A 15682-nucleotide genomic window follows, 5' to 3' on the forward strand; every position below is an offset into this window, starting at 1 on the left:
TTAAATCTGTACATTTTATTTCATCTTAAATCACCAGAGCAGAATTACAAAATAATTACCCTCGACTCCCACCTTAATGAGGACAAGAATCCATTGCTCCATATTCATCTATTTGACACGGTTTCTCTCTGAATTGAAGCTGTACACCAATGCTATTTACAATGATCCACATCGATTGGTCACAGGGGCAAGGGGGGTGAATTCCCAATGGAAGGCTTGCCAAAAAAATTGAGAGCAAGGAAATCAGACCCAATTACTTCACCCAGGATTGTGGAACAAATGGCCAGGGAAGAACAGTGATGTGGATAATATAAAGGGGATCAGGAAGGCTTTGGGTGTTTTTCTACTGAGAGAAAGGACAGAGGGATATGGTTACAAGGCAGGTTAAAGGGGGTTGGAGAAGGTAGGATTTGGGGATATGGGGAGAAAGTCAGTGGGAAATCTACAAAAAGGCTTGTTGGCCTAAAAGACCTTATTCTCCTTTATCTCTGAGCTCAACCTTCCCAGTGTTCCTGCCCCTGGGCGAGTCGCTTTGGCTACAGTAAGGGGCCCATTTGACAGATAATAGAGATGAAAAGGTCAAAGGCAGTGATGTAACTCTAGGGGCAATACAGAAAAATGAATCCTTCAGCTAACAGCCTAACACTCTGACAGCAAACACTAGCTCACTCGCTGAAACCTTTAAAGTCAAAAAAATCAATATCTACACTTCTTCCATGGTTCCCATTACTCCTTCAGGCCTGGAAGAGCTCACCTTCGCTAGGGAATGGGTTCCAAGGTTCTCCAGAATCTTGGCGATTTGGCCATGTGTGACCCCGATGAGTCACTGTGTGGTCAAGCTGAGCCAGCCCCTTGGACAATATGTAAAACACGTATACACACACTTGACAGGAGAGCTCAGTGCACAGATGAACCCTTGAATGACCCCTGCCTCATTGGTTTCCTTTTGCTCATGCGCAGGAGCGCTGAGGTCTGTTATAAGTTAAACTGCCAGTTAACCACATGTGGTCTGGTCAACATAGACCAGCTCCTGAGATGAGTGACCTGTGCTGGGAGCTCCACAGTGAATGGGAGCTCTTTGGTACTTCACGTTGGAGAGGGGCACACAGCGAGTTTTGGCAGGGTGTTCAGCCATGGGCATTACCACTGCCTCCACAATACACAATTCCCAAGAGGAGGGGGCGCTGGTTCCAGTGGGCACTGTCCGGCCAATGTCCAACACAGGCTGGGGATCCAATGCAATCTTCATGGTGTCCATGAGGGTGCAGAGCTTGCTACGAGCTCAATTATTTACAGGGCTCTTGTTTATGGGGATGGGGTGAGAGATGTTCAATGTTTTTGATGAGTTGTCAGAGGTTAGCGAATGCTGCTGTTTTACTATTTCTAGGTCACAGACGTCCCAGTTCTAACATCAGGAGCTGAATCCCAAGGCGATTGCTAACACTGGGTAGAATGAATTCAGCCAAAACATTCACAGCAGAGGGACAGAGGATCCTGGGTCTCCCAGGAGCAGGTTGGCATTGCTCATCAGTCCCACCCCATAGTCACTGGCTGGCAACGGCCCCTCTCTTCCCCTAGTTCCTCGCCAACACAATGTAAATGGTGTACTGCGGGTCACTCAGTGGGCAGCATTGGGCCCAGGTGGCTTTTGCTGGGACCTACCCTGTATTACAAGCGTCTGCAGTCTGTGGCCCCTCCAACACTGGCAGTGACCCGTCCTCCAGAAACGGCGGCAGCGGGACGGGAAATGGTTTGAGAAATTAGCGAGTGGCACCCTGGGCAAAGTCAAGAGAAAGTCTGATGAGGACGGGCAGTGATGGCCATCTGTGGACCCACACACCATGCGCCACTGGCACAGATCTTCCATGGGCACCTGTGTCACCCTGGGCTCCATGTGTGCCCTCCCATTCAGTCACTAAAAAGGCCGGCTAAATTTCGTTTAATACAGGGAATATCTTGCTTACACTGAATTTTCCACATAACCTGTTGGAGACCATTCTTCACAAACTCTCCTCACCCCCTCCCCATATCCCTTTGCCCTGTCCTTTGCTCCCTCATACACCTGACTGAACCATTACATCCCCCCTATTGTCCCAGCGGGTGGTGTGTGCCACTGCGCTGTCAGTGGGTCGATGGTTCATAAGGCCTGGGAGGTTGTCCACATGCAGCATGCCCAGGCCTGGCCACAGGGGGTTCACATGTGCCTCTTCATGTGAAGAGCCAGGTGGTCAGATCTGGAGAAAGCCCGCTCGCACAGGTGGCACTGAAAGGGGCGGTGACCCGTGTGCTTCCGATAATGGCGGGTCAGTTCATCAGAGCGGGCAAACTTCCAGCTGCAGCCTTCCCAGGTACAATGATAGGGCTTCTCACCTGTAACATGAAAGGCAACACTTGGGTTACAGAAAGGAAAAAGGTTTAGGTGCGCCCCCACCCCCACATTTACCCCCCCCGCCCACCTCCTCAGTGATGGAGGGATAGCCAACCAGCGCTCCAGTGTCTGATCAATGCCTCTGCTGGAAAGGGACCAGGTGTGAAACGTCAACTGAGAACGGGATCAGCTGATGCCCTACCCAGACGCATAGCAGGGTCCAGCATGAAAAGTGACTCACCTCGAGAGAGAGGTCGTGGAGTGTGGCCATTGCGCACGAACCTGTCAGCTCCAACTGAGCGAATTCAAAGATTGTGGGAGGCAGCAAGGCCTGGAAATCCTGGAATAAAGTCAGTGTCCACACTGAGTACCCGTGCCCAAACCCCCATCATATTCAGTGTCCGCAGCGAGTACCCGTGCCCAAACCCCCATCATATTCAGTGTCCGCAGCGAGTACCCGTGCCCAAACCCCCATCATATTCAGTGTCCGCAGCGAGTACCCGTGCCCAAACCCCCATCATATTCAGTGTCCGCAGCGAGTACCCGTGCCCAAACCCCCATCATATTCAGTGTCCGCAGCGAGTACCCGTGCCCAAACCCCCATCATATTCAGTGTCCGCAGCGAGTACCCGTGCCCAAACCCCCATCATATTCAGTGTCCGCAGCGAGTACCCCCGCCCAAACCCCCATCATATTCAGTGTCCACACCGAGTACCCCCGCCCAAACCCCCATCATATTCAGTGTCCACACCGAGTACCCCCGCCCAAACCCCCATCATATTCAGTGTCCACACCGAGTACCCCCGCCCAAACCCCCATCATATTCAGTGTCCACACCGAGTACCCCCGCCCAAACCCTCATCATATTCAGTGTCCACACCGAGTACCCCCGCCCAAACCCTCATCATATTCAGTGTCCACACCGAGTACCCCCGCCCAAACCCTCATCATATTCAGTGTCCACACCGAGTACCCCCGCCCAAACCCCCATCATATTCAGTGTCCACACCGAGTACCCCCGCCCAAACCCCCATCATATTCAGTGTCCGCACCGAGTACCTGCTTTCCAGCTGGGTTTTGTTGGCGACAGGGAGGAGGGGAAAGACTTGCATTTCTATAGCACCTTTCACGACCTCGGGACATCCCAAGCACTCTACAGCCAATTAAATACTTTTGAAGTGTGGTCACTGCTGTAGTACAGGAAACACAGCAGCCAATTTGTGCACAGCAATGGCAAATGTGATAGTGACCAGATAATCTGTATTTGTGATGTTGATTGAGCAATATAGGCCAGGACCCCGGGGAGAACTCCCCTGCTCTACTTCTAAATAGCGCCATGGGATCTTTTACGTTATGAAAGTTCTGGGGCTCAGTTTAACGCCTCTTCCAAAAGACAGCACCTGCGACAGTGCGGCAATCCCTCAGTACTGCATTACCAGTGTCAGCCTAGATTTTCCCGCTCACATATCTGGAGGAGGATTTGAAACCACAACCTTCTGGTTTAGAGGCAAGCATGCTCCCCATTGAGCCACAGCTGAGCCTATACAAAGAGCACAGTTTTATTTTTTTTTGAGGATACCTCTGTCCTAAAAGGCTCTGGATGCTGAGGGACAATTAGAGTTTTCAAGCCCAAGATTGATAAGATTTTGTTAGGTAAGGGCGTAAAGGGATACGGATCAACGGCGGGCAATTGGAGTTAAGATACAGATCAGCTATAATTCAATGAACAGCAGAACAGACTCGAGTGACTGACTGGACTCCTGATCCTCTCTAGCTCAATTTTTCTTTTTTTTTAAAATGCCCTTCCCATTTTGCCCCCTCCAATTACCCACTTGCCAACTGACTGCAGCTCAGCTGGGAGCACTCTTGTCTCTGGATAAGAAGATCGTGGGTTCAAGTCCCACTGCAGGACTGGAGCACAAAGTCTATCCTGACCGTCTCGCTGCAGTACTCAGGGCATGCTGCACCGTCAGAGGTACCGTCTTTCGGGTTAGACATTAAACTGAGGCCCTGTCTGCCCGCTCAGGTGGGCCATAAAAGATCCCATGGCACTCCCAACCCTGTGCCCTGGACAATGCTTATCCCTCAAACAACATCACTAAAACAGGCAATATCGTCTTTACCGCATTGCTGTTTGCGGGATCTTGCTGTGTGTAAATTAGCTGCTGCGTTTCCTACTCTGCAACAGTGACTACACTTCAAAACTATTTCATTGTCTGTAAAGTGCTTTGGGATGTCCTGAGGTTGTGAATGGTGCTATATAAATGCAAGACTTTCCTTCTTTGATCGGGATAATCCAGAACTCCCTGCTGTTGTCTCCCTAGGCCACTGTCAGAGGCTGAACTACACTGTTCGTATCCTAGGTGTCACAGTTGAGCCCAAGACGATCTTCCAAGCGTACAGCCGCGCCATCACTAAGACTGCCTATTTCCACCTCAGTCGCCTTGTCCATCACCGTCCCTGCCTCAGCTCATCTGCTGCTGAAATCCTTATCTCTAGACTTGACCATTCCAATGCACTCCTGGCTGGTCTCCCACTCTACCTTCTGAAAACTAGAGGTCATCCAAAACTCTGCGACTTGTGTCCTAACTTGCACCAAGTCCCGTTCACCCTCTCTGCTCACTGACCTAATATGACTCCTGGTTAAGTAACACCTCAATTTTAAAATTCTCATCCTCGTTCTCAAATCCCTCCATGGCCTCGCCCCTTCCCCAGCACGTAATCTCCTCCAGTCCCTACAACCAAATGTGTCCTCCAAGCTGCGAGAAGAAGCGACGGTGCAGCAATCGGGAGTGTGCCACAGAGGGGGAGAAGCAGGCCGCGCAGGAGCAGCGGTCCCTTTAAGATGCACGCATGCATGGGCATGCGCCAATCTTAAAGGGACTGCACAGTGCGAGGAACATGCATTGCACAGCAAAGGGAAATTAGAGGGAACGGTGCCTACAACTGTCCTAAATATCTGCCTTCCTCCAATTCCTGCCTCTTGAGCTACCCAATTTTAGTCACTCCACCAGTTGTGGCCGTACCTTCAGCTGCCTAGGCCCTAAGTTATGGAATTCCCTTCCTGAACCTCATTACATCACTTTCCTCCTGCCCGATGCTCCTTTAAACCTACCTCCAGGCCCAAAAGCTTTTGGTCATCTGCCCTAATATCTCCTTATGTGGCTCAGTCCATATTTTGTTTTATAATGCCTCTGTGAAGTACTGTGGGACATTTTATTACGTTAAAGGCGCTATTTAAATACAAGTTGTTGTCGGAGCAGAAATGTGTTCAGATGCTTTTACCCTCCAAGCTCCTCCCGACGGCCTAAAGCCCATTCACTCACAGAGTTAAAATCAGGTCTATGCAGGCCAGGGTTCCATTGCTACTCTGTGTGGAGTTAGACTGCCAACAGATGAGGAGGTACCATTGGGTTCCGTGTCACTCCATGAGGGAGGAGAGAAACCAACACGGTGGAGGTCGGGAAGGGGGCTCTGCCCGTCATCACTCTCCGGTGATCGCCCACCTCCCGCCCAGCACCATGGTTGGGAAATGCAAGTCGGATGAAGACAGGGCCTGGGTGGGAGGACCAGGCGAGGAGTAAATAACAACATTAACAGGCTTACACCCAATGTCTGGGACATTGAAGCTAAACTGATGAGTGAAAGGAGAATGGAAAATTAAAAATAGGCAGGTTCTACTTTACGAGTAACTGGTTTCAATGTGTCAGATTAGCCCAGTTGGGGGCAGGAACGGAGGCGAAAGCATTTGGGCCCACAGTTTTCCCGCGTCCAGCTGGCATCTCGCTTTGCCAGCACGTTCCCACTTCTGGGCCATTTTGGACTGTGCTGGTTTGAGGGGCAGGCAAGCATGGGCAGCTAATTAGGCCTATTAAAGGACCAATTCAGGCCCCCTCCCATGCCGACTGGAATTTTCCATTCATCTGGCAAGCCCCCCCCACATGTTGGCTGAATTGCGGCCGATGAATGAGGCAACACCCCCTCCCCCGGCAGCGGACCAAGGGACCAGCACTCCATTTGGCTTTTTAAACACCCCCCTCCCCGCCCCAACTGCAGCCGCAGCTTATAAATGGTGACAGCAGCAGCGAGAGGCTGCCCTGTGGGACGGATCTCCCTCTGCCATGGCGCCCTGGCAGCTGTGGCCAGTCTTCTTTCAGAAAGTTTTAAAGTTTTGGGGGCACCTCCATCTCGAGGCAACTTCTCTCTCGCTCTCTTTCATCTGCACCTCTGACAGTGGGGCTGCCGCACTCTCAGTGCTGGAGGGCCTCCTATTGGCTCTCCAGCATCGGGAGCCCGCCCGCCATCTTGAATTGAACAGCGAGCGCGTCCTCTGGCCACTAACTGGCCATCCCTTTAAAAATCACCAGCACGGGCGCCTGACATCTGAAACTCTCCCGACATCGAGGTCCTGATGCCAGAACGAAAATCCGGCCCTTTGTGTCACTCTACACTCTTTAGTCAGATTGTGAGTTCCAGAGACTTGAGCACATCATCTATGCCAGTTTTCCACCGCAGTACTGAAGGAGTCCTACACTGTCAGAGGGGCGGTCTTTCGGATGATTTAAACTGAGTCCCCTGTCTATTTGTTCTCATGATCAAGTTGGTGTTAACAATTCCTTGGCAATGTTTTCAGCAAGTTTCTCCTAGCATCCCAAAAACATGCCTCTATACATAGAGCCTTTACCGTAGTAAAACATCCCAAAGCACCAGTTTGCGAGAAAGCACACAGAGAGATACTGAGAGACACAGAGCAGGAAAGGTCTAATTCTACCAGTGATCTGTATTGAAACTCAGAGAGATACTGAGCAAAAATCAAACAAACACCGAGCCACATCAGGATTTATTTGGACAGGTGACCAAAAGCTTGGTCCAGGAGGTACGTTTTAAGAAGTGTCTAAAAGGAGGAGAACGAGGGAGGGAGGAGGAGAGGTTCAGGGGAAGGAATTCCAGATTTCAGATCTAGACAGCTGAAGGCACAACCACAAATGGTGCAGCAACAGAAACTGGAAATACACAAGTGGCCAGAATTGGAAGGACAGAGATCTTGGAGGGTTGGAGCAGGGAGGGGGGCGAGACCACGGAGGACGAGAATTTTAAAACTAAGCCGGCCCAGGAACTTGCGAGTTACGATACGGGCAGTATAGTTTTGGTTATGACCAACATCCCTCCGTCAATAACGCCATCAAAAATAGATGGTTCATCCAATTTCTTATTGTGGGGGCTTCACGGTGTTCAAATTGGCTGTATTTGCCGAGCAACTTTAAAGCACTGCGGGCAGCTTCCGAGATATGATCATTGGTTGTATGAAAGCATCTTGCACTTTAGCTACTGAGCACAACTCTGCGCATGTTGTTACCTGTGTGGGTGCGGAGGTGGGCCTTTAAATGGGAACTCTTGGTGTAGACTTTGCCGCAGCCAGCGTAGTCACAGCTGTGGGCGGTGGTACGTTTCCGTACCCAGGTCTTCCGGCTTCGCTTGAGCTTGGCCTCCTCTGGCACGGCGGTTGGCGGTATCAAGCCCACCAGGGAGGGGGGAGGAGACAGGACTGTGCCATGAGTGGCATGGGGAGCTTTGAGGTTGGACGTATAGAAGTGGATCTGCCCCTGGTACTGGTGGGGTGGCTGGTTGGGGTAGTAGGATGGGTATCTGGAGAGGACATGGTAATTGAGAGGCATCTGCTGCTGAAGATGGTGGTATCGATAATTCTGGGGAATCTGGAACTGGTTCATCTGCTGGTTCCTCGGCTGCAACCTCAGATCTCCCGGGGCTGGTTCCACTTGTGTCTGTGGATAGAACCCTCGGCCTAGGGGTACTTGCATATGGTTCCTTGGTATTAAAAGGGGCTTCTCATCCACCAATTGACGAGTACAGGAGGAAGCTGACACCACACTGCCCTGCTTCTGAAACCCATGTCCAGTGTTTCCTGTTGCCATTTGCGGGCAGTCTACCATCTTCTCCAGCACTGATGTACCGTGATCGGCAGCCCCTAAACTGGTGTAGGTTTTACTGCGGGGGTCAACACAATTGGCCTGATTGCCAGCTCCCAATTGGCTTGCGTGGACGTCGGAAGACAACAGTTCAGCCACAAGGCTGGTGCGTGGGGCGTCAGAACTATTCCAGTCTGTGGCATGCTGGGCCTCCTTCTTCAATTTAGCGTTGCAGTTCTGGGGTGCGTCTGCCAAGGGGTACCCAGCTGGCATGGATGCGCTGGCACTGGTTTCCACATTGGAAAGATCCGACAGAAGGAAGTCCAGGTCCAAGTAAGAGCTGAAGTCGTCATCTTCACGTTTGATTTGATCAGGGGCAAGGATTGGGGTTGCAAGGTCCTCCGTGGAGTTCTTGCTGATTGTGGAGTTCGGCTTTGTTGGGTTGCCATCTACTTCCCACCACTGTAAAACAACAACAACAACAACAACATCAGACAACTCATTTGTTTTTCGTCTTTCTCAAGTTCTCCTAACTCTTACCATCAACCCTGTGCTTGTTGACTTACAGTGGCTCCTGGTCCAGCAACACCGCAATTAAATTCTCATCCTTATGTCCAAAACCCCTCTATGACCTTGTCCCCTCCCTATCTCTGTAACCTCCTCCAGCCTCTACAACCCTCCCTATCTCTGTAACCTCCTCCAGCCTCTACAACCCTCTGAGATCTCTGCATTCCTCCAATTTTGACTTTGTGCATCCCTGGTTTCCTTTGCCTCACCTTTGAGGTCTGTGCCTTCAGTTGCCAAGGCCCGAAGCCCTGGAATTCCCTTCCTAAACCTCTTTGCTCTCTTCCTCTCTCTCCTCCTTTGATCCTCCTGAACATCGAACCTTTTGACCAAGCTTTTGCCCACCTGTTCGAACGTCTCCTTCTTTGGCTCAGTTGCTATCTGGTTAAGCTCCTGTGAAGCAAGCTTGGGACACAGAGTCACAGAGTCATTCACAGCATAGGAGGCCGCCATTTGGCCCATCCGTCCGTGCCAGCTCTCTGCAGAACAATTCAGTCAGTCCCGCTCCCCCACTCGGTCCCTGTGGCCCTGCAAGTTCATTTCCTTCAAATGCCCATCCAATTTCCTTTTGATTTCCTTTACATTGATTGTCTCCGCTTCCAGCACCCTCATGGACAGTGAGTTCCAGGTCATTACCACTCGATGTATATTCAAGTTCTTTCTCATATTGCCCCTGCAACTCTTCCAAAACCTTCAATCTGGTGTACCATCAGTTAATGGGGCAAAAGACTCCATGCTTTTGAACTCAATGTCTCTATTTATGAAGCATAGACTATTCTAACTACTCTCTCAATATGTCCTGCCACCTTCAAAGATTGATGCACAAGCACCTCCAGGTCCCTCAGTTCCTATACACTCTTTAGAACTGTGCCATTAAGTATATATTGCCTCTCCCTATACCTTCTGCCAAAATGCATCACCTCACACTTGTCAGTATTAAATTCCATCTGCCACTTGTCTGCCCACTCTGCTAGCCTATCTACATCCTGTTGCAAGCGGCTCGTATTACCACATCAAAGGTGCTATATAGATGCAAGCTGTTGTTGCTTTCCAGAAACTTCCCTTCACATGAACAAAACCTCAAGTGTGAGCACCATAAAAAAAAACTGGGAATATAACATGAACCGCCTTTAAACCACCAAGTCCTATCCTATAGATACCAGCAAGTCTGAAAAGAGTGGAGATAAATCTGGACATGGTGATTAAATTACAGCAAGTTTGAGTTTTATAATCCTGCAGATCAGAAGAGAAAGGGAACACTGAGGAGTTCCATGTTGTATTGGCACTGGGGAAACAATGAGAGTGAGCAGGAGATGGGCAATAGGTCTCGGTCTGAGGATGCAGGGAGAAAGAGTGTCAAATGGTATATCTGAAACATAAGCAGAGCGAGGGAGAAAAATTCAGAGTAGACACTACAGGAAGGTTCATTAATTAGAGAAAATGGTAAAATAAAAGTCTTCATTGGAGAGAGTGGCAGCTGGAGGCAAGAGAAAAAATAAAAATCACCCAGCAGGCGAGAAGCTTCTTGTTCAGTTCGGTGGGTTGCCCTCTCAGCTCTGAGTCCGCAAATCATTGGTTCAAGTCCCACTCCGGGACATGAGGCAAGGCTGACACTTCAGTGTCGTACTGAGGGAGTGCTGCACTGTCACAGGTGCTGCCTTTCAGGTGTTAAGCCAAGACCCCATGTGCCCTCTCAGGTGGATGTAAAAGATTCCATGACACTATTTCCAAGAGTGGGGGAGGGGCTGGATCTTGGCCAACCAACTTCTCGAAGAGTTTATCTGGTCTTTTATCCCATTACTGTTTGTGGGATCTTGCTGTGTGCAGCTGCCTCATTTCCCGCACTGCAACAAAAAAAGTGCCTTATTGGCCAGAAAGTGCCTTGGGACATCCTGAGGTCATGTGATTTGCGATATAAATGCAAGTTCTTTCACTTTCTTTCTTGCATCCCGTCCTGAATTAACAAAATCAAATTTCCTTAACTCACAATGACTGCAATCATCCAATTGGCACCAACAGACAACAGAAACTATACTGCCAAAAGGCACTGCCATGAGATCATGATCTCCCAGGCAAATAATTTGCTGGCACTAATAAAAATTGTGGGTAAATTTGAAGTAAAATAAATTGTAATGTTGTTTAAATCCCTAAAGCAACTCTGTAGTTACAGAGCCAAGAAAGTTTGTTTGATTGAGAGTCACCCAAAATCTAGTTTCATTCCTGCCTTCTCTTTCGCAAACTATGTTCCCTGTTGTAAACGATCAGTAGCCTAAGCAGATTTCCTGTTTTATTACCTTATACAGACAGGAGACAGACCCCAGCAGGCCCTTCCTTATCAGATCTATATATTCAAATAAAGTCAACTAAAGCTCAGTATTTGAATAAGCTGCAAACATCGTTCCTGGTGCTCAAACAATTGCAGCAGAGCTGTCAAACTCTTGGTGAGGTTCCCAGCTGTTCACCTGAGCACCGCCCTTTACTCGTGACTAATACTGACTAGCTACGTGGGCCCCACAGGGTGACACAGTGACATAGAACATTACAGCGCAGTACAGGCCCTTCGGCCCTCGATGTTGCACCGACCTGTGAAACCATCTGACCTACACTATTCCATTTTCATCCATATGTCTATCCAATGACCACTTAAATGCCCTTAAAGTTGGCGAGTGACATTAGTACAGTTGGCTGCTCTCCTCTCTCTTGCCCAATTGCTCCGATTTTTATCCTTTTGCTTACTTCATTGGGCTTTATCTGAGTCAGAAGTGTGTGGGTTCAGCTCCCAGCCAAAGGTTTGAGCATAACATCCTCAGCTGGCACTCCAGTGCTGTACTGAGGGAGTGCTGCACAGTCGGAGGTGTAGCTTTTCCGATGAGACGTTAAACTGAAGGCCTCTCTCAGGCGGATGTTAAAAAAAAAAACCCATGGCACTATTTCAAAGAAGAGCAGGGGAATTCTCCCCAGATATCCTGGCCAATATTCATCCCTCAACCAATATCACTAAGAAACGGGTTGTCTAGTCTTCATCACATTGCTGGCTGCGAGATCCTGCCTTACAACAGTAACCACACAACCTCTGAGTCGGAGTATTCCAGCTGGGCTAAGACCAATGGTTGTTGTCTAACCCTGGCTGACTTCGCCCTTCCAACACATGGGCTGGGCAGATAAACTGAGATCTTCATTGAGACATCCAAAAGGTCAGGAAAGGCTCAATATCTTTATCTGGTGAGTGCAAGGAAGCAGGAGATTCGGCGGGAATTACCATTTATTTTTTCATGGGATGTGGGCATCGCTGGCAAGGCCAGCATTTGTTGCCCATCCCTAATTGCCCTTGACAACCGCGAGGCTTGCTAGGTAAGAGTCAACCACATTGCTGTGGGTCTGGAGTCACATGTAGGCCAGACCAGGTAAGGACGGCAGATTTCCTCCCCGAAAAGGACGTTATTGAACCAGGTGGGTTTGTAACGACTATCGATGATCGTTTCATGGCACCATTACTGAGACTAGCTTTCAATTCCAGATTTTTAAAAATCATTTAATTGAATTTATTAACGAATTGAATTTAAAATTTCACAGCTGCCAGTGTCCACAGGGCATTAGCCTGGACCTCTGGATTACCAGTTCAGTGACATTCCCACACAAGGCAGAGGTAGATAGATTCTTGATTAGCAAGGGGGTGGAAGGTTATCGGGGGGTGGGTGGAAATGTGGAGTTATCAGTTCAGCCATGAACTTAATGAATGGCGGAGCAGGTTCGAGTGGCCTACTCCTGCTCCTAATTCATATATTTGTATGTTCATAGCACCAGGCCACCATCTTCTCTTCCCCCACCCTCCCCAGCATTGTGTCAAGACTGAAGATCACAATCCTACCCATCAAATTCAGGAGTTGGTAAGCCGGAGATGCTAGTGTCCAGATGACACTCTTTAAATTGGGGCTCTGCCTGCCTTTTCCACTAGGCCGAATCTGGGTGTTCCACATCCTCCCAACAAGAAGGGCAGGAAATTCTCCCAGTGGCCAGGAAAACATTCCACCTCCAACTAACCCCACCAGAAATAGATCAACTGCTCATTCATCTTGTTGTCAACTTGTGCACTTCCACAATCTTTCAAAATCATTTACCAGGCTGGGTGCAGTCTGGTATTTTCTTGTGAGGTGTACTAAGGAATACAGGTTCTTTCTTTACAGGCGTTCAGTCAGGAGAAAGGCCCTTAAACCTTACTCTCAATCTTGATGCAGTTCCTTATTTGAGTTGTGAAGATGTTTCCCACACTACCACAGCGCGACCATTATATGCTCTCGATATCTTTGTTCAGAAACCTCAACAAACTCCCGAGCTTAAACATGAATAATTATATTGCTTAATTAGCCAATAATCGAGAAATATGTGTTTATTCTGTAGCTTAATGTGCCATTGTGCAAGTTTCTTGGCACAGACTCAGAGCTGAGATAGAGGCTACAGGTGTGTTGCAATGTCAGCGATTCCAATCCATGTTCAGACTTGTCCCTGCATCATACGTGTATTTTGCAGCTTGGCTCCGTCAGGGAGGTTGTACTTTAAGCCAATATGGAAGAGGAAGCTGTGCCCAAGGGAATAATTAGCTGTGTTGGTGGTGGGGGATCTGTTGCTGTACTTTAGCAAATGTCTTGGACAGAAGCCACACAACCTGAATTAGCTAGTCTGAGATGGGTGGGGCCCTACTCCTGCCCCCAGTGCAGCCCCACCTCCCCATGGAGTTGGAAGGGGAAAAAAAAAAATCAGTGAGGGTTAGGCATCAGCCTTGGCCCAGGGATAACACTCCAAGTCTGAAGGTGCTGGGTTGAAGGCCCACTTCACCAGCAGATAATCCAGGCTGACGCTTCCAATGCAGTACTGTCGGAGTGCTGCACTGCCAGAGGTGCCATCTTTCGGACGAGATGTACAAGTAAGCCTCCTTCTACCCTCTAATGCCTTATGGCATAAAACATCCCATGGCACTATTTTGAAGAGGAGCAGGGAAGTTCTTCCCAGTAACATCCTGGCCAATATTTATCCCGAAACCAACATCTCCACTAAACAGATTACCTGGTCATTATTACAGTGTTGCTTGTGGGAGCTTGCTGTGCACACATTGTTGTTCTGTAGGAAACACGGGAGCCAGTGAAGACACTTCAAGCGTGGCTGTGCAGCATTTTGGGCAGTCCTGAATTCGTAAAGGATTCGTAAAGGAGTGGGAGTGCGAGTGGGGAGCTTTGCTTTTGGGAAGATTCTGTCTGAAGATTCTGTTGGAGAACTCCTTTGTGATTCCGGCTTATTCTGCTGCTCATTCGGCTGTTCGGTAAACGCACAGCCAAAGTTAATCCAGTCTGGTCTGACATTGCTATCTGTGGGTGTTACAAATACCTTCCCCCCACCTCCCCACAAATCAATTGCTTAATTGACAAAATCTAGGGGGAAAAAGAAAAGGAAAATATGGACTAAAGTCAAAAAGGTAGGGGAAATCCAAAGGAATGCAATGTTAAGCATGATTCAGTTTCAAATAATATTTCCACTGGTATTCTTAAACCTCTCTCTCCTCCTTTAAACCCTGCACCGATGACCAAACTTTCAGTTATCTGTCTGAATGTCTCCTTTGACTCAGTGTCAAATTTGGTTCTCAAATGTTACTGTGAAACACTCAACAGGGTGGGGTTGAGAAGGGCTATAGAACACTGGCAGGAAATTTGATTGTTCTCCACTCCCCCTCTACACAACCCCCCCACCAAGGTCTCGTGCAGTGCTCCTCTCATCACCCTACCTCAGGTTAAATGACTCAGCACAGACCAGATATTAAAGCTGACATCTCCAAGTCTGTATAACTCAGTAGCCAACTAGATGGGTAAGCCTCATGGGACTTTGAGCCCATTTGTAATTGGCTTGTACTGTCACTTGGGGTCTGCCTTGTTAGGGGAAAAAAGCCTTGCATTTATGTAGTACCTTTCATGACCTCAGGACATCTCAAAGCACTTTACAGCCAATTAAGTATTTTTGAAGCATAGTCACTGTTGTAATGTAGGAAACACGGCAGCCAATTTGCGCACAGCAAGCTCCCACAAACAGCAATGTGATAATGACCAGATAATCTGTTCCTTTTGTAGTGATGTTGATTGAAGGATGGAGATAGATGGAGAGATAGATTGGCCAGGACACCAGGGATAACTCCCCTGCTCTTCTGCTAAATAGTGAAGCGGGACATCTTACATCTACCCAAGAGGGCAGACGGGTCTTCAACTCGATGTCTCATGGGAAAGGCGGCACCTCAGACAGTGTCGCACTCCCTCTGCGCTGGCACCAGAATGTCAACCTTCTGACTCCGGGATGCGACATCTGAGCCACAGTCAGTCAAATTGTGTTTAATTAACATCATAGTTAATGCTGCTTAATTAACGTTGTGAGTTAATTGTTCTGAGTGCAATGGGGGGTGGGGGGGGGGGGGGGGGGGGGGAGGTATCCTGGAATTGGAGGACCTCTCGAAAGCAGTCATTACACTGTGATCCCAGTTACTACATCATTAGGCACTGCAGCTCTGTGTGAACTGGGAGGTTTCAGTGATAACTCAAACTACCCAACTCCACTTCTAACTGACAGATTAGGCAGCATTGTATTCATATATTTAGCAACTTCAGCTCATGACATATGTTTGCTGACATTCGTTAGAAACAGGATGCAGAAGGGGTAATATTTGCACTGAAGAGGTGCAATATGACTCCAGCACCAGCATGGACCCCATTTATAATCGGAGAATCACATGCCTCACACCCCACTAATGTTGCCAAACTCACTTCGATTCAGAGATTGGCTGTACAAC

At 48.8% G+C, this 15682-nt stretch overlaps 1 protein-coding gene across 2 annotated transcripts in view; it reads right to left on the minus strand.

Moving 5' to 3' along the window:
• LOC137355670 (Krueppel-like factor 1) overlaps positions 1-15682 on the minus strand; it is a 23864-nt gene continuing 8182 nt past the window's right edge. The window contains exons 1-3 of one of the 2 annotated variants that reach the window (XM_068021064.1): positions 9072-9238; positions 7725-8757; positions 1-2370 (exon numbers count right to left, since the gene is read on the minus strand). In XM_068021064.1, coding sequence (XP_067877165.1) covers positions 2195-2370; positions 7725-8757; positions 9072-9176 — 1314 coding nt within the window. In that variant the 5' untranslated portion in view covers positions 9177-9238 and the 3' untranslated portion in view covers positions 1-2194. Of the gene's footprint in view, positions 2371-7724; positions 8758-9071; positions 9239-15682 lie in introns of those variants that run through there. The other variant, XM_068021065.1, reaches the window with a different exon arrangement.

Source organism: Heterodontus francisci, chromosome 43, assembly GCF_036365525.1.
Source record: "Heterodontus francisci isolate sHetFra1 chromosome 43, sHetFra1.hap1, whole genome shotgun sequence".
NCBI classification, from domain to species: Eukaryota; Metazoa; Chordata; class Chondrichthyes; order Heterodontiformes; family Heterodontidae; genus Heterodontus; species Heterodontus francisci.